General features: G+C 32.5%; 1 protein-coding gene across 1 annotated transcript in view; it reads left to right on the forward strand.

Moving 5' to 3' along the window:
- The window catches only part of LOC119840614, a 122,599-nt gene that overhangs the window by 63,912 nt on the left and 34,961 nt on the right, over positions 1–23,726 (forward strand). The window contains exons 2-5 of the mRNA XM_038367302.1: positions 3,480–3,731; positions 5,483–5,640; positions 16,819–16,865; positions 17,354–17,496. Coding sequence (XP_038223230.1) covers positions 3,480–3,731; positions 5,483–5,640; positions 16,819–16,865; positions 17,354–17,496 — 600 coding nt within the window. The remainder of the gene's footprint in view (positions 1–3,479; positions 3,732–5,482; positions 5,641–16,818; positions 16,866–17,353; positions 17,497–23,726) is intronic.

Here is a 23,726-nt window from a genome sequence, read left to right on the forward strand (position 1 = left end):
AGACTATTTATTAGTCACCTTAGGTATTCTCTAGTCCAAAATATTTTACGACTATCTATAAAAAGGCAAATTAAAAACTATACAAAAAGTTGTAACCGCCGACAGTTATTAAATTTCGCGAGCGATTTATAAATGTTAAATATTTCTGTAAAACAAACTGTACAATATCCCTTTCACCTGAATACTTTAAACGTTATTTAAACTAGAAAAATACGCTGAAACTAGAGCTGAGTTTTAAGTGTCATCGCGTTGAATATGAGCACTATTTCCACCATACTATATTTCCCGGATGGGCTATTCTTCATTCATAATAGTGACACGACTATCACAATAGGACAAGTAGAAAAATTACCTCGTCACGTGTACCTACAGCTATTTATTTGCATTTTCTTCATATTCATGTCGTCGGAAAATGTGTTGGACTTTTTTTGTAGTAAGATAAAGTTTTTTTTTTGTTCCCTAATAATAATGGGACGCAAGATACTTACAAAAATGCCAGGCGAATGTCAATGAAGTATTCATTTAGAAACATTGTTTATTTATTCCACCGACGGTCTACGTAGTCGTGTTTTCTGTTTAGATCTGAATGAAAGTAAGCTGGGGTGCATCACAGAGCGAAGTGACGCTACACCAGCACTTATTCATGCAAAAGTCGAATGGTTACTTGAATTCTTAGCTGAAGCACTTGTCGGTTTACGAGCGTAGAGCGATTTAATCCACTTAAAACGCAGAGCACAAACTCGGGACCGACAAAGCTCTCAGCCGCTCTCATTTAAAAATGGAAATAAACTCCGAGCCATCTTTGAGTCGACGCGCGACCGCTGGTTGAATTCTAAGTGCTGTTCCACTGGCTAGCTGCCGATTCCTTTTTGGCTTGATGGATCGCATCCTGCCCCCCAAGTCCTTCATTTATACTCTTTGTTCTAACAATTCATTGAAGACGTTCCACCTCTGCAGACGCGACGATTCTATTCGTAGAATGCGTATTACAATATGTAACGCACGCGCTGGCCGCGCTTTTGAAATTCTTAGAGACTAATTTAGATTTACACATACTTAGATTTAAGCTTTAAATTAATTGTCGAATTAAAAAGAAATACTATCCATCCGAGAAGCTCTAAAACAATAATTTAAATGGAAACAGATGTATCCAGAAGTCTGAATAGACTTGTCGAAAACGTTATTTGAATGAGGAATACCATTATGGAAAATGTTTATGTATTTAAGACTTAAATCCTCGTATTTGAGAGACCTTTCGCGGTATTTGCAATGTTTATTTAAGCGAGGAATTACTTGCCCGAGGAGCATGTCTTTGGTCCAAGTCTTAATGAAAGAGTTCGTTTGCCAGCAAGAATATTTCGTTTTTGTTTATTTTGTTGCTTGATGGCCTTCCGCGAGTTACGACATCGGTTGTCTCGCGTTATTAACTTTCATCCTTGAGGATAACATCATTTTGTTACCAATCTCTGGTATAAAAGGTTTGTGCTCAGAGAATTATAAAACGAAAACTAACTGAAATTCAGCTCACCGAACATTAGATCAATTTCACGTATCTAACGAATTTTTGATTCATCTGAAATTAGGTTATCAGAAACAACATCATTTTTTTTTTCAATTTTAATTACTTATTAAGAAAGATTGTAAAGGTAATCTTAATATTTTCTCGCCGAAAACATATTGATCTTGGTTTATGTATCAGAATTGGTTCGTTTTCAATTATCAGGTTGGTGCCTAGACATTTAACTTGTTTGCAATTACTTACCGATTACCAATTCGAAAGTCGATACGTTAGAATAAGAGGGATATTAAATGTACCATTGGAAGTTGACGGAAATTCGATTGCTCAATTCTAACGTGAAGCACAGATCAACAAAAAAATATATCTACCTTCACTAAATATGGACTATTGTAATATCTGTGACATGTCTTAATACCTAAAAGTGTCATTTTGCAAACTTTTTAAACTAATTAATAACAGTATAAAAAAACACAATTTAGTTTTTAAAAAAAGATCTTCAGCTCAATTCAGCTTTATTGTTTTATCGATGAGGCTAATACTCTTATAAATACACTGAAATAATAGTGCGAGCTTAGCTGTCAAAATGCATGATAAATGAATAACTGCAAGCTACAGCTTATTTTAGATCCCCTTTTTATTATTCAATACAGCGACGCGGTCTGAAAAAAGATCCGAGTTCAACAAAACGTAAATCCCGCCGAGTAATTTCCCTAACAATTCAAATTAGTAAAACTACGCAGTTAACTTCAATTTTCCAAAAGGTTACATGATTAATTTGCAATGCCTTTCCATAACCTACTCGTTTTAATTGCCTCCTCAGTTTTTCGTCCAGCGGAAATTGCGTGGAAGGGATCCAGGCAAATAGGCCCCTAGGTGCCGCATAATTACTATTTTTATTTTATACCAGATCCGGTGAAAATAATTTCGGTCCCTCAAATTAAATTAGTTCTGATGAAAATCCGCTGTAGATGTTAGGTTCATAAGATATGTCTTTTGTCATCTCAATTTTGTTAGGGCGGGCGGATTTTTATGTTATCAAATATATTTCAATAAAATCCTTACATTTTACGTTGGGTAATGATACTATAAATTGATTACGTTAGTGAAAATATTGCAATAGAAGTGAAAAGTCTGTATTCCGTAAGAATATCGGGATAAAAGTTGCCTCTGCGTTGTTCTAGTTATCCAGCTATCTACGTACCAAATTTCATCGCAATCGGTTCAGTAGCTTTTGTTTGTAAGAGTAGCAAACATACACACATCTCTACAAACTTTCGCATTTATAATATTAGCAGGATTAAATAGCCGGCACAGAACTTTGATTAATAGTGAAAATGCATTGATAAATAGTAAAATATATTTTAAAAATGAAATATTGACTATTCGTTCTAGGGCAAAGCTCAATTTGCACTAAATTGAATAATGATTGGTTCTGCATTTCAGCGTATAAGGTATAGCAAGTTTCATCTCAATAATTTACAATTTTGTCTCTATTTCACTAGAAACCTATATACATACCGTTGCCACATGCATGTATAAATTGAAGCATATAAAATGAAAGGGATGCAGATTTAACATGTGCTTATATCCTACTTCCTACTATCCTACTAATATTATTAATGCAAAAGTTTGAAACGATGTGTTATTGCTCTTTCACGCAAAAACTACAGAACCGATTGCAAGGAAATTTGGTACGTAGACAGCTGGACAACTGGAATAACATACAAGCAACTTTTTATCCCGATATTCCCACGGGATACGGACTTACGCGGGTGGAACCGCGGGGCGCAGCTAGTACCTACATATGTATAAAATTAATATATGTATAAAATTAATTAATTTCAATGTCACTTGGGCATGTCATCATGCGTCTATTGCTGGACCAATTACTATTCGTTTTTATTATGTTTCTTTTTGGTCTATTAACATTTCTGTATTAATATTTTTACTTTGCCAACAGGATGGAGACCGGGGATATTTAGAGGGGCTGGCATCAAGATACGCTGATCTCTTCTCCACGCACTACGGGGATGTGCTTGATCACCTGGAAGAACTTCGGAGGCACGAATGGGAGGAGATGTCGCCACGGATGCGCGTGATAGGAGGCCCTGGGACGCCGCAGACCCCACCATCCGCGAGTCCAGGCTCCTTGGCGCTAAACAACTTGACCACGTCACATTCACAACCAATTTATGTTCCCGGAAAATATTCTGTAAGTTAATATATTCATGATTTTTTTTTTATTTTTATACACAATTCTTTAGACCAGCTTCACAACACGGTGATTAAACTGTGACTAAATTGCTGGCCTTTTCAACACTTTTTGGGTGTTATTATTATTTTTTTATGTCATACATTGTTTATGATTTTAAGTGACAGATAAACTAAACCACAGATTAAACAGAAATATTCAGAAGCTATGAAATTGTGTATTAGATATTTTATCTATTTATGTCGCTATAAATAAAGCAAAACGACAAAAAAAGGTAGTTTAAGCCTTAATAAATATTAATATCAGACGCTTTACCATCTCCGAAATTACCTCTCACATCTGTTATTATGTAATTTAGAAAGTCTGTAGTCTGTACAATTATATTCTGAAACAAAATCTAATTAAAAGTTTGGTTTGTATTTGGTTAAATTAAAATCACAAAGAGAAATGACAACTTTAACATTACTTGTATTAATTAATTAATATGAGGTTACCTCAAGGTTTCTTTTTATTCCTTTAAAGAATATCATGCAGGTGTTTTTAATTGATAATTTTTGACGTATGCATTTATATCGATCAACTATAATATTAGAATGTATGAAAATACGTGTAAATGTATATTTGATTATGCATAGATTAATCAAAGGAATCTTTAAAATCAATGAAATCATAAATATCATAAGGTATATTACAGCGATTTCATTTGGTTTTTTAACACAATATCAAGTTCATATACATCCAATATGACAATAAATTTTGACAAAAATTACATTTTCACAAGACTATTGAAGTGAGACTTTTTATAAGATTATAATATTATGTATATAGGTAAATTCACGTTATAAGTAGATATTGTTCGAAATAAGATATAAAATTTGTTCACACATTATAATTGTTTTAGTTCTTAGTATTGCACGCGGTTTGAAATAATAGATGAAAAAAGATACATACTTGTGTAATATTTCATCAAATAACACGTCACGCTACGTAGTAAAGAAAATATTTGTCATTGTTTTCATTAACAATATATTTTATAATCATTTCCAACAGCATATCCAATATTTTGCTCAATTGGAGAGTAGATGGCGTCTCTAGACGCTAGACAGCGATATCTTTTGATATCAAACAATAGTTTTTAACATGTAAAATTTTCTATTGGCTAAATGAATAAAAGTATTAAAATTAGTAGTAAAGAAAATAAGTAATTGAAGTAAGTAATTCAATTAAAACATACGACATAAAAACCATATCTACACTATAAATACAGTGAGTTTGATAGGTGAACGACAAATAGAAACAATTCTTATCAATGAGCCACTATTTCACGTCCAATTTATTACTGAGATAGCACTTCCTTCGTCACTAGTAGAATTTTGCGATACGGGTAATTGGCGGAGGCAATTAGTCACTGATAATAATATTGTGTATACTGAACATTTCTTATAATCATGCTATATTAAATAGCTTTTCACCCCAACTTCGCCCGTGGTACATTTATATAGCCTATGTCACTCAGTAAAGTTGCAGCTTCAACGATAAAATTATTTTTAAATCGATCCAGCAGTTTTTGTGTGAAAACATTACGAACTTACATAGAAATCTTAATATTAGTGTTAGTATAGATAACCCAATATAATAAAGTACCTTATTTGCCTACGTAATTCTTATTACAACTTATACGATGATATCCAGTAAGCGTTTTATCAATGAATGTGTAGTTTTCGTTAAAATAATATGAAAAGTCTTTTCAGCCTTCAAGCTGTTTGACGGATAAAGAGGAAGATGAAATATACGGTTTCGGCTATGGCGTGTTTGGAAAGCAAATGCTGCAGAGGCAGCAGCAACAGAAGCTTCTCTTGGCGCAACCCACGCAGCCCCTGATCCACAATCAACAACATAACTATCAAAGGTAAGAATGTTCTAGAATAAATAATTTTATATTTACAAACGTACATGCTAAAACACAAATGTTCGATCTTCATGATATTAGTTTAGATTAATAGGATGTACCTATGAGTACTGAGCGTTGAAAGAAACCTCTTGTACTGTGGATATCGTCTGTAAACAATAAGGTGTCCTCAGCTTACGCGAGGGATGAAAATTTTTATTAAAAAAACTTTACATGGTACAAACGGTTCCAGGTATAAGTAAGTAACCTAGCTAAAATCTAAAACCAGACGAGCAATTTTGTATCCTTACTGAGACAGCGGTTACAGATGGTAAATATTTTATAATGATGGTATAGTGGTAGCTGCATTATAAATTTATTATGTTACGTATTCCCCTATATATTTCTTAGTCAATAAATGTTAACGTCACCGAATCGAAGCAAAATGTATCGCCATTTAATAAAAATGTTAGCATTGGGACGATTTATGAAGCTCATGAATTTTATTTTTTACCTATACACAATGTATTGGCTGCGTTCAAATTGTAAACTACTAACGCAGTATTGGAAAATTTAAAAACTGTTTTTTAAAACAAAACTTTGTAAGGACATTCAAATCCTCTTAACTTAGTTACAGACTAATGTATGCTACTTTGACTTCGAAGTTTATCAATATCACTAATAGATCCTCTTTTATTGCCATTCCGCTATATAAACGAACATAGTTTTATTCGCAAGCTCAATCATACGTTATTTCAACTTAGGTTTACTTGCAAGATACAATTTCACGTTGAACGTTGAAATGATTATCTAAATTGAAATCCAGCGTTCGATTGGCAACAAAATTCGGTCAAATAGTTTAAACATTTAAATGCATTTAAAGAATTTCCTTTCTATTTTTCAGCTATTTGTGTTTGCTGGCGACCTATTTTACTGGTTACATTATGTCTTCCTGAAATATACTGAAGCTCTAGATACAATATTTCTAGATGTTTGATTGTGTGTATAAATGCAGCGTCTGCAGAATTTCGCTGTGATTTTTTGTATTGGATATTCAAATCTGGTGAAGCAAGCGTATTGAATTCAATTTTTTTTTATAGCACACGAATCAATAACGACTTTTTTACTTTTATAATGATCATGTTGCGATAATATGTTCATTCCTTTGCTTCCATTGTTACAACTCAGGTTGATAATTAATGTGATTTTTTAATGGATCGTCCTCAGTCACGAAAGGACACGCGTTTTTCGTGGGTACATAGTAAATCCACGGGAAGACGTCCATTAACATTAAATATCTATATGCCAAAAACTTCCATTACCATTTGAACCAATATTGTGATATGATGGATTTTCCTAGATAGTTAACAGCATATTTTACATTTTATAAACCGATCTAGACTACTTCGTAAATGTGCTTTAAATGCTTGCATTTCCAGATACTTAATCGTCAGTTTAAATGGAAGCAAAATACCTACTATATTACAATAATAAGGATTCGTAAATTATATATAACTGTTTCATTCCAATGTAAAATAAATTCAAATTAACGAGCCAAGATATGTCAGCTCCTACGGATTTATAATAGAGGTTTTACTGTAATTATATCAACTAAATCTAAGGATTTGTGCTCCCGAAGGTACAGAGATAAAATCAATTACAGAGTTACGGATGCCGTTTTATCTTGATAATTAATTTTATACAGAAAATGTGTCTAATTTTAGAAACAATGTTTTGAAGTAATCGATTTATACAATTGTTAATCAAATTGAGTGGGTAATAAGATCCAGACGAAACTACAGATCTTGTCTTTTCTTTTAAAATTTGTTAAACTTTTCTTTCCAAATATCTCATGTTTTCGTATTAGTATTATATTATGTTGCCTTTTCAAAGAAACTGTTTTGCTTATATAGTATTTTCTATTGGACTTATTTAACCTTATGTGAAATGTCTGATAATAATTTATTCATAACAACCATATATGGATAATGAATCCATTTATTACAGAATCTTTTAACAGTCGTAGTCGTTTTTGAAGAAAAAAATTATTAAATTTGTTTCGTATTAATTTATTCGTTGTTCTTAAATTTAACAAATAAAAATGAAACATTCAAGACAAATTAAAGCAGTGACAGGCTCAGTGGTGAGAACCTCGGATTTCAAAGTCGATAAGTCGGGGTTCGAGACCGGGCGAGCGCGCAGGAAATAAATTGATTTTTCAATTTATCTGCACATGTGGATAACGACACCACTGCTTAAAACGGTGAAGGAAAACATCGTGAGAAGACCGGCATGTCCAAGAATCAAAAGTTCGACGACATGTGACATCTGCCAACCCGCACTTGGTCAGCGTGGTGGATTATGGCCTGAACCCTCATAGGAGGCCTGTGTCCCAGCAGTGGGAACATATTATATGGGCTGATGTTGAATGAATGAATGAATGAATACAAGACATAAATATAACGCGTCGCGCAATATATTATTAAACAATTTCCAAGGTATTAGCTTATTTTGTATAAAATCGCGTTTAATTTATGTAAATTTTAGTTTGTTATGATGTACTAATTAAACTAATTGTAATTACTATTAGTTCGTATCTTCTATATTAGCATAACAACATTGTAATAATTTGAATCAAAATCTGTTAATTGGTAACTTATTGCAATTATGGTATTAGCATAATTTCAACCAATAAATTATTAATAATGATATGCTATATTGTAACATAAATAGATAAATCGTAGGCAGAATTACGTATTTACAAATAAAATATTTAGGAAAACACGACTAAGTTAAATTATTCAAACGATAGTGGCTTTTTCAGTCATAAATAAAAAGTAAAAAAGGTTGTGACAACACAATTTTTGGGCCACATTATACAAAAGTTATAATTAAAAATCAAATAACAATCTTAACTGATGCTATAAATTGTAAGTGGGTGTAAACTCGCGTACTGCTTAATATAATGGTTCTGAGGATACTTCATCTTTATAATATTTTCTTCGAATATCTGATAGTGTATAATGACACTTCATTTTTATACGCTTGCCATGAAAGCTCTCGAGTACATGACAAATATCTTAAGTTTGTTTATTTTACATAAGTGATTTTATAATCATGTTAATCTTTTGTACTAAACCTGTTTACACACGATAACATAACGTGACTTCCCCCACTTTTCATGAACTTTCTTGCGTTGTTTATTGTGGCTTTCTTTAACTGTGATTAGTTGTCGAAATGTCCATAAGCATGAAGTCTCCGTCTCGATACACTAGAGACGAATGGTGAAACTGAGGCATAATTGATATTAATATTGTTTAAGTAAACAAGCACGGAAAAAACAATGAGAAATTGTAAGATTTCTTAAAATATTCGATTTCCCTTGCAAACTAAACGAAGTGGAAATTATTAACAGCGCTTGAGCATTATAAAGATGAATGACCAAGAAGAGACAATCTATTCTATCAAGTCGTTTTATTTTACTATCCTATTCAAATCCACAATCCCATGTGAGACAACACATCCGCAATTAATTGTTGTGGGTGGTTTCGGTGGGCGGCTTGCTTCCCTTACCATCAACTGTATTGGCTCATTTCTCCTCCAAAGGTTCCAATAAATATGTTATTTAAACTCGTTTCATATATACATTTACACTTTTTTGGCTCAACATCCGCAAAGGAAATTGAAAGTTATCTGATGATAGGAAAACAGTTGAATTCTCTATAACAGAGACTTCTTGGTACTTCCACCTTCACTCATAGCATGAAATGCGATGATATATTCTAAATACGCAACTATTAAAGCGCTAATCTTTCCATTGTGGTAACATACTCCTGCGATCGCGGTTAGTGGTAAGAAGATCAAAATAAAACCTTAATCGTGAAGACTTTCATACGACTGCAATAATACTTTCTCCATAAACGATTTTACTGGAACAGTTTCCTCTATTAGTTAATCAGTCATTTAGATCTAGCAATACAACTCGTAGAGGCAAATATTAAGTTCGACGTATCTCAGTTAGTCAATTAACACTAGTCGTGGAGGGAATACACTAACAAGCTGTGTGATTACAACCAACGACGAGGACGGGGATACGGGACCTTAGATTCACGCTGTATGTTCGTAAAGTGATGAACATACTGGGAATTGTCATTTCCCTACCAACTTGGAATGTCTATAGTCTCGAAAGAACAGGAGGGTTGATGGTGAATAGAAGTGTCTGATTACGTAATCTGTTGGTTAATATGAGAATGTTTCAAGTGTATTTTTAATGGGCCGTCTTTTACATAATACGTAATGCATTAATGTTAAGAAACTAATATTCAACAATCGGGTCTACGGACGATCCTTTTTGTGAATGACTCCGATCCAAATAGATATCAGATAAGCGCTCAAAAGTATTTCCAATTCTGAAAGGGTTATCCCTTATTAAAATAGCGAAAAGGTCAAGTAGAAGATTCCTTGCGAATCTAAAATTTTGCCTTTGTTTTCCCTAAGATTAGATAGCATGTAATTACAAGACTCCTGAACGTGAACATTAGCTCTTCTGAACAGAATGTTACTTCTTTATTTTTATTTCTTTACATAAATGTACATGTTAGTGTGAAACCGACTTTAGTTCAGTGGATTTATTTAAGTGCCTGCATAAATGCGCAATGCTTCGTTCCGTCCATGTTATCTGTTGTGTTTAGCGATGGAGGTTTAAATTGGGACCGGTTATAGCCGGTTGTTTTAAAAGCAATTAACCGACCCAACCGTTAAAAGTGGTTAACGCTTCAGCCCAACAATCGACTGATGAATTCAAAAATGTCGCTGTAAATTTTGTTATTTTAACACTCAAATAATTGCAAATATTTGAAATGACCCCGTGGTAACGTACAATGCGTGTTGGTAGTTTGCGGATTGTGATTGTTACGGTGATACAAATTTATTAACACTCGCATAATATCTGTAATATTTTTGTAGTTAGATCCATAATGAACACTAAAAATGGTTAGTTTTAATTAAGTATATTTCTTTGCCGTTAGATTATTTTCGATTAATACTTTTAAACAGCGGCTTTACAAAAAGAATAGCATTCATGTATAACCTGGATACATATGAAGATTTTACTATAGTAGTAAAAACATTGTATAATTATCTAAGTGTTCAACAACTGCATATAGAACTTTATAACTTTGCAGTCTTACAGCCGACAAGTCTTAGAACATTGATCGATCGTCCACCCCTTTCACTAAAGGTACAACACTTTCCATCATTCACTGAATGTGCATGTAAAACTAAGGAGTGATATGCACATTATTAATAAAGTCACGTATCTAACTAAAATACTAATATTTTCTTATAATTTATACAGTCACAGCGACTCAGCTTAAGATAAGCGTCGCCTTTGCAACTCATATTATATATTCTAGATAATAACACTCGCTTATTAGCACCTCGACAGTCTCTCATCTTAATACAACTGAAGATAGTACGCAGAGCTTTGTAGCTTATCAATCTGCTTTAGTAGGATTTATATAATGTGCAATATAGACACATGTACATACATACACACAACACACACATACTGTGTGTACTCGTACGTACAAGAGTGTAATAGTAAAGTATACTTATTTTTAGCGATTTTTTAAATTTAACAGTGTTAATTGAAAAGAAATAAATGAATCATTGGAAATACTTGTTCCCACGACTCAGGTAATCCTAGTGTGGGAGCAAGAGACCTTATTTATATGTATCATGATATTTTTTCGAAAATAAGTTATTGCTATTGTTATTATTAAAAAGAATTGTATTTCAATTTGTTTATGATACCACACCTCGTTATGTTAATACATTCGATTCAGAATAATGGTTTAGTTCGCAATTTTTGAGTTAGTTCCGGAATCCATCCTTCATTAAGGATCCTTACTGATACATCTCATATCAGACATTGCTTAATAAAGCCAAAAATAGTTGTTCGATCGTAACGCATAGCATGCCACCCAGTGTGTGCGGTAACTGTAACATAACGTCATAATATTATATTATACCTATTATTCCATAGACATGATTCTCAATCTCGTTTTATGTTGCTTTACCCTACATTTTAATACCAGACAATATACAAAGTTTATGTATGTTACAGCTTTTTATTACCTACAGTAGTAAATTTTTATTTTCTCATCATCACAGTTACTTAGAAGCGTTCATAAAATGCACGTAATGTATAGTTAAATTATTGAAATAAAATGTTTTATCATCGAAATTTTGTCATTTGATAGTGCTGACAAGTTTCCTTTTGTGGACTCTCGATTCATTGACATCATAAATTGCTTAAACTATCCATTTCATTGTGTGAGTGTGTGTGAATTTTGATTGTACGAGTATTCTTAAAGTTTATATATGTATTTTAACGATTGTTATAATCTTAAAACGAACAATTAGTTCGCTTAATTTTGGTTTAAGTACACTGTGTAATTTCGTTCAAAATAAACAATTTTGAATTTTGAATTTTTTTGAATTAATGTTTTCATATCGACTCGATGTAGCCTAGCCCCTCTTCATTTAGGGAACGTCGATTAAAAAGTTTGATTTTCAACGAGATAAATCTAGTCCTTTCATCTAAAATTGCGTTTAATCGCAAGCATACCAAGAGCTGCTCAAACAGAAAGTTTTCTTAAGTCTGACTCGCAAATCCAACGTATCTCACTAAGCTATTTTAATATTTTAGCCGCTGTCTCATCTTATTCTTGTTATTTTGCTTATTCTATATCACAAATACCCTCATATTATTCTCGTTTTCAACAAATTTGATATTCTTTTTGCGAGAACTCGAAAACCGATACAAATTCCATATGTATTTTTCGTATATGGGCATAACATTAGCCTATTTTATGCTGACCACGCGTAAACAGCCAGAGGCTAAATGTAGTGCTCGGAAAAGGCGAATTTATAATGTATATTTTAAAACAGACCATCAAAGATGCTGGCTGCTTTTGCCCTTTAAACATAAGCAGATTGAACTATTTTTCTATATGCTTATGTTAAATTTAAAAGAGTTGTAGTATGTTAATGTAAAAGCCCGTTTATGAGTAAATCTAAAAATTACCCAGTAAACCGTAAGATTTAGGGAAATGATTTAGTAAATGCAAGTATTTATAAAAATGAGATGACTTATTTGAACATTTTATATTTTAATTTAGGTTTTACCAAGTAAGCCTGGTTAATGTTGATTTTGAGAATAAAACAAGAATAAAAAAAAACATTTATTTCATTAAACTAACAGTTTTAACCTTACAAAATTAGAATTATGTAAATATATATCTTATAATGGCTAATGTAGATTTAGCTTAGTTAAAAACGCATGAGTAGACCGAGCGAAGCGAGTTTGATGCGAAACCGACCGGCGAGAGCCAAAACCGAATTTTTTTTTATTTTTTTTTATGTCATAGTGGGCAACTGAGCTGGTGGTTCGCCTGATGGTAAGCGATCACCACCGCCCATGAACATTCGCAAAGGTAGTGCCTCTGCGAATGCGCTGCCCGCTTTTAGTGGGTAAGGGAAAAGGAACGAATTCATGTCAGGAAAGAAGGAATGGACTGGGACGGGTGAGGAAAAGGAAATAGGCCTCCGGCTCCCCCACTCACCGTACGAAACACAGTGGCATGCCACTATTTCACGCCGGTTTTCTGTGGGGGTGTGGTACTTCCCCGTTGCGAGCTGGCCCAATTCGTGCTGAAGCGTGCTCGACTCCCACAATAACCAAACCCGAACCCGAACCCAAAGCCAAAACCGAATGCTATCTATTTTACTTGGTTAGGACAGGGCTTGCATGCATAAAATGATAATCTATCATTCGTTGATTGTAAAACATTAGTACTCCACGAATAATACACTTTAATTTTATTGTATATGGTTTTTGAATAATGTATAGTAAATAACTATTTATTTTTAAACGCCGTTAAACCCTTAAAACCCTATTTTACTCAAAAATCTTAGTATTTATCTTAGTAACGGCTTTTTCAGTAACAACATATTGAGACCAGGACAATTAAATAATAGAGACAAAAAATCGGGTTATTAGATATTACATACGATATTCTATAGAAATCCCATCCAGATCACAGCTTTTAGAGTAAACCTCTAAACCAAACTGCAAATAGGGAATTCAATATTAAATCGTAAAAGGCGAGGATTTTTGTGGTGCTGTTTTTAAATATTAGATCCTGACAAAAAAAGAAAAGTTTTTTATTTATGATTTGTTTTAAGCAAATGGAACATTATTGATCCCATAATCGACCACAACGACAATGACAATTAATTTTTTTCTCTGGTTGATTATAATGTGATATTATTTAAATGGATTTTCATATGGCATCATTAGCCTAAGCTCGCATATTTGCGGATATAATTTTTGAAATTTTAAAAAGTAAAGTACCTTAATACTGTATTAAATTTTAAATGCACCTAGAAATAGCGATTGCAAATGAAAAAATTCTATAGTGCCTCATTGTTTGCAACACAGATGTTAATAATAGTTTTAGATAACGTCCTCTTCAGCTTGCTTATCTTGCATTTTCAGAAGTGTTTCGGAAGTTTTTTTTAATTCCTATCGCCATACAATCACAACATAGTATAAAAAAATGGTTGCCTGTAAAGTCGGTTTTACGGGCGAAGATTTTACGTGACAACGTCTTTTTCTCGGTAGAATATTTATTGATATGAATATTATTAAATTGCACAATAGGAACAAGGAATTGAATGAAAATAAGAATTGCACAAATTTTAACTATAGAAAATATATTTTGTTTACTAAAAAGACAGAGACAGAGACACAAGCACGCGCCGATTCAATTCTCTAGTGGTGCGCGCGCGGCGGACCGATCATAGTTCGGTGACTCATCGTAACGTTACCGGGCGTTACACTTTTTCATGAGTGACTCCGAGCCGCAACCTAATTTAAGACGTTGTCACGTCAATAAAGGAGCTTTCTCTCTCCCTAGGTCCCTATGCGCTTAAATCTTTTAAACTACACAACGGATTTTGGTGTCTTTTTTTTTTAATAGTTAGAGTGATTCACTAGGAAGATTTATATGTGTAATACATCTATTAAACTACTCCCAATTAACGCGTACGAAGCCGCGGCAAAAGCTAGTTAAAAATAAAAACAAAACAAACAACAATAAACAATTCATTGAAATTTACTGAAAAACTAGTGTTTCATACCCTCTTAAACAACGTAAATAAAGAATTGAGGCTAGAACTTTTCAATGTCTTTTATTTACCTACAAAGCACATGCATGATTGCTCCCGTTAATTTATATTCGTCCAACTAAATTGGTCCCAAAATCAATATTCATTGCATCGTTGCATGCTCCAATACGACTTGTGTTGATTTATGGCCCATTGTGGAATATAGTTTGATCCGAATACATTGTTTAATACTTTAATACCGCAAACTATATATAGATTTATTGCGTGCCTCCCAAGGCATACTGTAGCTGGGTGGGATGTTTTTTCATTAAGCTAATCTTTTATATCGGTTCAGTGGCTATGGCTATATTATGTTCGCTTTTGATATATTAATTTATTGATAGCTCTTATTATATGTGGTATTTTTCCATCACTTCTGAATGGTTTTTGTTTAACAGTTTTACTTTTACCTCGAATGTGCTATCATTACTATTTGAGCTGGTTTATTGTATCTTTTAAAAGGTGTAAAAATTTTAATGGGCATCTTTCTTTTAAATAAAAAAGCTCATCGTCGCGGAGTTAGTACGACAGGTTCTTAACAATTACGTCCTCGTACACATATCATATAAACTCCCGCAAAATTTAATAACCCCGCTTTACAAATTTACGCACTCATTACCGGCACTCATTTTGCCCACAATCGTCATTAGTGAGGATATTGTTAATAACTCAATATACCAAAATTTAATTTCGGTGCTGCATTTTTTCATAGCCCACAGGCGTCATTATTTAATTACGAATGAGTTTTTATATGAAACGTATACTTGTGGCGTTGCTATAAATAGACTGGAAACAGTATTTTGCTTAGTTCAGTTCAGTACTTTGATATAAACTACTCAGTTAAATAGTTCTTTGATATAGCTCTGAAAGCTAAATGACAAGAGTCAGGATGGGTTATTTTTGCACTACTGGGATCTTTAGTTTGATTTCTTGCTACCTACCTGGTGAAGTTATTGGTTTTTAGAAATGAAAGAAAGTCTTATTATTTACAACTCTTATTACTCAAAAACTAATGTACGGATTGGAATGTCTCGGGGCGAACAGCTAGCATTAGATGTAAATTGTTAAATCTTTTTTTTTTTTTTTTTGAACAGCTTGTAAAACAAACATTATCTTAAAACTATTTTTTAATGAACATCGGGATTTAATAGTGTTGTGTTATTGAAAACACACTACATAATTTATATTATTATACAATATACATGTTTTCATGATAATCTAAAAATTATGAATTTATTATTTCTATCCGAAATGTAATAGGAAATATAGTTCTATTTTTTATAAGTCGTTAAATACTATGTGAATCGATTTCCACCAAATTTAATAGGGTTTTTAAATAAACGATATATGAAAACTCGTTCTGCATTGGTAAACCGCATATGTGATTGTAACGTATATGTAGAATTGTTTTAGAGTCGATTCACAATGTTAATTTGTGGTATTTTTCTGAATTGAACATAGCTAGGATAATTTCAAATTTTACAACATGGACATGAGATTAGATGATAACGACATATGATGATAGAGATATAACATTATAAAGTTTTTTTTTGCATGTGGTGATACCATACAAAAAATTATACACATAGGACTAAGATTGATGTGATTTATACTTGTTTATCCGTGTAACAATAACTGGTAAACCTTTAAATAAATATATGTATGAATTGTTGGTGTTATTTTGAAATAGCATTTTCCATGACAATTGTAGGAAGTTATACAAATATATAAATATAACTGACCCATGAATAGCTTGTCTGAATCGATATACTTAAAATGCCACGTTCAACTGGGTAGACTTGTCAAGAAAGGCATTAAATAATTAGCATAAAACTGTTTAAACGATTTCCTTAACTACGGTTTAATGCCCAGGCTACAAAGTTACTAAAGTATTAAAACCTCCTAAGCTTTTTAATTTTATAAAAGCGTAGACAATAGTTTGAACAAGTTAACTTTTTGTTGCAGTTGTCTGAGTCCGCGATCTGCATACTTTTATGAATTCCCTCCCAGCGGTAAGTATTACGAATATATTATTACAACTTCACGTTTATCTTCAATTCTAAGGTCATTTGAAACACAATTGACGATAGACTTACATTATTATACATTTAAGAAAAAATTATACGGAGGTACAATTATGAAACGTGAATCCATATAAATTGATTACTTTTTTATATATTCTTGTTAGTTTTACTACGTAATTAAGCAATTTTTTTATTATATTCCAGTAGTAAGTTAAAATATTTACGTTCAATTTACACTAAAAGAAAATGAAACGCTAACGTAAAGAACAATGAAAAACCAGTTTAATAGTATGTGCTTTAAATGTTTTTTATTCTGCATTTATAAAGTACTTGCAATATGAACTTATATTATTCAAAGAAGGCCTCTAATTTCGTTATGAAATGGTTGTTTATATTATTTTTTTTACGTTTATACAAGTTGTTTGTAAATAGGGAATGTCCATATAATAATCTGATTATCATTGTTATCTCTTTAGATAACTGCCTTGGAACGGCAAAGAAGAAGGTGACTACGTTTTCAAGGTTGCTCCGTGGCTTGAAGTCACACAGAAAAGAAAAGCATGGTTCATGCTCTCCGAAACACACCCACAGTCCTCGTCAAACGTTACCACCGCAGAGGGTAAGTATTTATATCAAATTACTATTTATTGACACTAACGCCACTTATATGTGATAAAAATATTTTCTTTACGAATAAATCAACAACTATATATCTATTAACAAAGTTGTAATATATTTATGATATGAAAGACATATAGGATGATAACCTAACGATGTTTTAAATTTAATATTTCAAGGTACATACGGTAAGAGCATTAGTATGTTACTCGAATGAGTGTGTGCAAAAATTAGATGGAATAGCGTTGCACATCTGAGCATGTTCTAATTTTGTAACACGTGTTTTTAATTCAATTAGCTCACAATGTTGGATCAATAAAATATTGGATACATTATAAATTCTCCGAAAACACGTGGTATAAATGAGCATGATTCTAACTTGAAAGGCTCCAAAGACAGAGCTTAAATAACAATACATAGTTGATTATATTTTAATGACATGTATGTATCTTATAAGGATCTAGGTGAATAAGAAAGATATTGTATTTAATTAATACAATTATATAACAGGTACCTTATTTTTATATTATGTGGTGACGCTTGTGTGTTGTTTTTTTTCCACGTTCACATTATCTTTCAACACATATTTACTGTATTCTGATTCTATATTTATGTATTATTAACATAAAATTAGGTATTGCATAATTTTATGTACACATATATCATTAGGTTTAACCATAAAATATTCGTAAAATAATACATTATTAATTAATTTTGCAATGACATGTTTCCTTTATGTTAATGTGTATCTAAATGTTATCGGGTCTTTAGAAAACAGATAATACGGATGAACACAGTTTTCATAAGTTTTATATATTTATTTAAAGTTCTCTGTAAAAATATGATAGCAACCCAAAAGGTTTAAAAGTTACTGTGTACGGTAACACTAAAAATAATTTTATTAAGTTAGCCTTTTTGGTATCGCAATCCGAGGATAGGAATGAGGTTGTTGGGAAGAGTTATTAGCTAAGTTAATACCAGAATTTCCATACCATTTATGTTCTTACAATTCAATTATGCTTCAAGAATGTATATATTTAAATTATTTTATTATTTAATAAACAATGTTCTATTGGCTTTTATGCTTAAACATATATCCAGTTAGCAATAATATTAAACAATCGGAAAATAAAAGTGACAATACAATTATACTCCTAGATAAGAAAGTCTTATCAAGGCTCCCAACATATGCATACAAATTGGAACAAAGCTGTAACATAACATATTCTATCTATTTAACCCGCGTTTTGTTTGCAAAAGTAAAGCAAAATCTCGAAATGTTGGTCACGTTACTCGTGCGGGTTAGCTGCGACGCGTCGTACTAATTGCAATGAGTGTCTGTCAAAGAAGGACCGGCGTCGCCGGGAACATAATAGTGCATAGGGTAAAAGGGAACGTATGAAAAAATACAGTCTCGCTAAGATTCGGTTACACCGTTGAAATGAGAGCCGTCTGGCCGTGAGGACGTTTGAATGCGACTAGATAGCGTACGTCAGATAAGCGTGCTGTTGCGAATTTGTTCGCGACATCTCGCTGGGCGTGTGTTTTGTACATGCTTTTAATTGGGAACGTTTATTGTTTAAAATGTTCTTTGTGCAGTCTAATATGTACTTGGTCTACTATCTTATGAACATTTTCCTGCTATTTGCTAAGTAAATATCACAATGTTTTATATCAGGGGTTTTATATTCACATTGGTAATTGTTTAAATTATATTCGTCAAAATATACGTTTAAAAGTCAATCAATTTACGTGTACACAAGTAATTTATACATGCATATTAAATAATATTTTACGTATTCATTCCATTAATGTATACCATCACTAAAATTCACAAGCCGAAACAAGAACAGAACTCATCCAAACAACCAAGTCTCATAAACCCAAGTAAAGGAATGTATCATACTACATAACAAAGAAAGCCCATAAATATGAAGAACTCAACGTATACGCAACTCATCTCGCTCGAATTAAGTGCTACATTTTTCCAGCCACCTATATTTATTAATCTACCGTTGGGGTACGTCACCGCGTGCCAGTGAGAAATGACGGCTGCCAAAGTTAAGTCGGCTGAGCTAAGACGGCGTCTGAGTTATGGTCGTTTGTTGGGAGAAGGGATAAAGGCCATTAGGGCGCGAGTGTAATCCTTATCGGCCAAGTTGCACTTAGGATTAGCTCTGTCAGGAGTTGCTTTTTTCGACCATTGGCGGGACTTGTCCAGCTGTGATTAGGGGATTAGGAATGCTTTATGGGTATCCAATTGGTGTTATCTACTTAATGCGGCAAAAAGCAGAACGCTCTATAAACTTAGACTTTCTATTATAAGTATGTTTTTATTCCTGCCTATTTGTGTATTGCAGCGTGACAAGAATTTTGATTTGTTATTAGTCTATTTATTATTTTTTAATTAGATATTTTAAAGTGTAAACTATTGTGTATGGAATCATAACACAAATTTATTTATAGATAGTCGGTATAACTATATGTTATTGTATACCTTTACCACGATAAATTTTACTTATTTATAGCCCAGACTCTATTCGCGTGGGTGTTTTGATAATAACGTTTAATGCATATATATCACAAAACCAACCTACGATAGAAATTAATACAATAGACCTTAAATAGACATCACTCTTTATACAATAGTACAATATTTGATTACGGTGAACAGTCATTAGTTTATGCAAGATAAAGAAGTTGTAGACATAATTGTGATATGAAAGCTAACAGATTTACATACTCACAAACGATAAAAAATAACAATTAAACAGCATTATTCTTAAATTATTGCCTGTGACTCCGATCAGCTTTTAAAGTTTCAAATCGTAACATTCTATACAGGTACTCTCACAACCGACTATGAGAAGTAATACCCAAAAACATAAAAGACGATATTCTTAAATGGTCTCGCCAATCGGTTTTATTGACATATACAATGTGCCTATTATACGGAAAAGTTTTATAGTACTACTTGATGTAGAAGTTAAATTTTCGCATTGGCACCTTGCCCTGTAGCTAACGTCTTGTGGGATACTGTTGTTCGAGCATTATGGCTCTGTAGATCCACGATATCGGTAATAAAACTTTATATTGGCTCTGCGTGGCTCCCGACATTATGCGGCTAGTAAACTAACCTCTTGTAACGATAACACTATTGTCTGTGTTACAGTCGTTTTGTTGTGTTCTACTCGAGATTTCACTCAATCGATATAGCGAGTTTATGAATACTTAACCGATTTACAGAGATAAGATACCCAATACAGATGTGCTTTATGCAAATTTAAGTGCATACATCTTTGATTTCATCCTTACTATTTTTCCATAATTTATCATACGTTCAGAGCCTGCATCTATAAGTAAAGTATTAATTCAAACATATAAGATTAACGTGGTATATACTCTGCTAATTTTATTGAATACGTTATACAAAACGTTATACATTTTTAATTCCGACTCATAACTCACCAATATTATTAGTATTTTCGGATAAAATGGAAAACAACCAGGAAAAATAACATTCATTTATTCGATCACGAAACAAATGGTGCGTTTGAACCAATAATGAAATGATACTCCAATGTCATTGAAATTGGAATATAAAGATATTATTTTATTACACTCTGACATACTTTTTAAATTTTCATTTACTATAAATTGGTAACGTTCATACTTTTTGTAAATATGCTTTTGTGTTAACTGAGCAGAATGCTCTTCTGAATTGATAGTCACTACAGAAATAATTCATGGAAGTGACTGTCGTAAAAGCTGATAATGAGAAATCAATAAGTAAAAATGCCCACTCCAGCATTTATTTATTCGTTTAACATCTTATCATGTATGCGATATAACTAGATATAATATGTTACACTACATGATTTATTTATGAACTTTTAATTAATTAATTAATTTTTTTAGGGACGAATTTGTGATAAAATAGAAATTTAATATTCAACGTTATCAAGACCAAAGCAAAGTACAATATACGTTCTATATGCAACACTGCTTTAGAATACTTAAATGTTTAATAATTACAAAATTAGCCTTAATAATTTTATTATGTTCATCTGTTTCACTGATTGATTTTCTTTACGGACAAGTATGTGATCAGCCTTCTGTGTCCTGCCAGACCGAGAATTTTTTTTTGTGCGTCCCCACCCACCAAATAGACCGCCTCCTTGGTGCAGTGCTTAATACGTGAGCGTAGAACCCAAGACGCTCGGTTACCATTTAATACCATACCATTTAATAGCTTCAAGGAAAACTAAGATAAAACTGTGAGATCTTCTTCCCTTCAAATTGTAAACATTGTAACATTTTAATTTGCACACATTTAATTGCATAACGTCGTAATAAGAAAGTCTCGTGGTTATCATTCAACAAAGGTAACAAAGGAAATCTGGAGCGACAAAATGAAGGCGATATTAAAGTTTTGCAACTACAAAAGTTTACCTCGGGACGCATTTATCACATTTACAGTGGTAATATTTTCATAGCAACGTTATGACACAGATTACTTTCTTTGTATGTAGAAGTATATCCGTCTGTTTTGCATTTATATTAAACTTTGTATTAATTTAAACACAGCTGAGTAATGCATTATGGTATAGTGTATATGGTTTTCCTTTGAACGTGAATTAAGCGAGCATTAAAGTTTTTAATGAATCTAGAAAATTAAGGAAAACGTATATACCTGCAACTGTGTTTATATAATTTTTTAGTTTTTAATGTTAGTTCAAATGTTTGATATATATGAAGAATACAAGAAATCGATCATGAGGCGGGATTCGAACCTGCGTCTTTTGCAACACCAAGGCGACGCTTTACCACTAGTCCACCTATGATCCGTATGGTATGGTATGGTATGGTAATACCATTGTAGTATAGTTACTTACTCCTTTTAATGTTAAAAAATGTATCATACGACTGCATATCCTAATAAAAATAACAATCCTGTACTGATATAACTTCGACCATTCTATCGAAATGTGAAAATTGTAGTAGTGTTCACACAGTTAGGTACAAAATTCGCCATGTCGCGAATACACATCTCTTCCAGACAAGTTTTTGTCGAGGATTACTAATTTATACTTTTTGAAGAGGTCGATGGTGCATAACACTAGAAGCATATGCCTATAAAGCAGATTAATCACTTTTCATTCGAAAGGCATATTAATGTATTAATTAATAAATAATTGGTTAGACTACTACTAGTTAGTTTTCAAAGAACTTGCTTCAAGTTATTAGAAAATCAATTTGTACACGTACTAATTTATATGAGGTTTCTTGTCAATCCGTAACGTAATTAGTAATTACTACAAAGTGTCATAATTGTATAGATAAATACAGTATTAACTTCCTTATCTCCACTTAAAGGTATTGTAAATGCGAAAGTGACTATGTGTGTCTCTCAAATTAGGTACAGAAGGTTTGAAATCTAAATTAAGAGGTAGGATAGTTTTTATCCCGGGAATTCTGGGTAGGACTATCTATATTTCCCAAGGCCACGCGAGTAAAGCCGCTGGCGGAAAGGTAGCATAGAATATATCTAGAAATAGTCCAAATCCTTTCTTTTAAATTAAACTTTATAAACATCAAATATTCTAACATCACATTTCTTACATTTGTATAACTTTACCATATTATTGGCTAGAATTTTGTAGTTAATTCACGCTTGTAAAACTTTTAAACCAGTGCACAGTAAGTCGAAAAGATCGGTTTCACTATTAATCACTCGCTTTGCAAAAAGCTAAGGATATTTGCATTACAATGAGATTTTGTTGGGACAAATCAATTAATCATAGCCCGCACAAAGCTAGCCCATTAACTTCGCACTTGATAAGGGAATAATACGAAAGTCCGACAATAGCCGCTCCTTTAGCGTAATCTTTCTACAACATACCGGCTGTGAAAAACTTGAAGTATTCATGACTAGCTGATCCATGTGACGTCGGTTGTTTGAGAAACAAATTCAACTCAGCTATGTATTCTTGAAATGAATTCCCTGTAAAGCTTATATTTCCCTCTGACCTGAGGATACAAAAAAAACTAAATTCGTTATTATAATATCAGAAAACAACCCCAATTTATTTGTAAAATAATCCAAAGAACAAAACTTTAAATTTCTAAACAATTAATAACTTTATCGTGACTTGAAAATCTAAACTTTAAAAGAGTTTTTGATATTTTCGGATATTTCCCCGAATAAAGTCGATGTCGAAAACGCCGATG

The sequence above is a fragment of the Zerene cesonia genome, chromosome 6, assembly GCF_012273895.1.
Source record: "Zerene cesonia ecotype Mississippi chromosome 6, Zerene_cesonia_1.1, whole genome shotgun sequence".
Taxonomy (NCBI): domain Eukaryota; kingdom Metazoa; phylum Arthropoda; class Insecta; order Lepidoptera; family Pieridae; genus Zerene; species Zerene cesonia.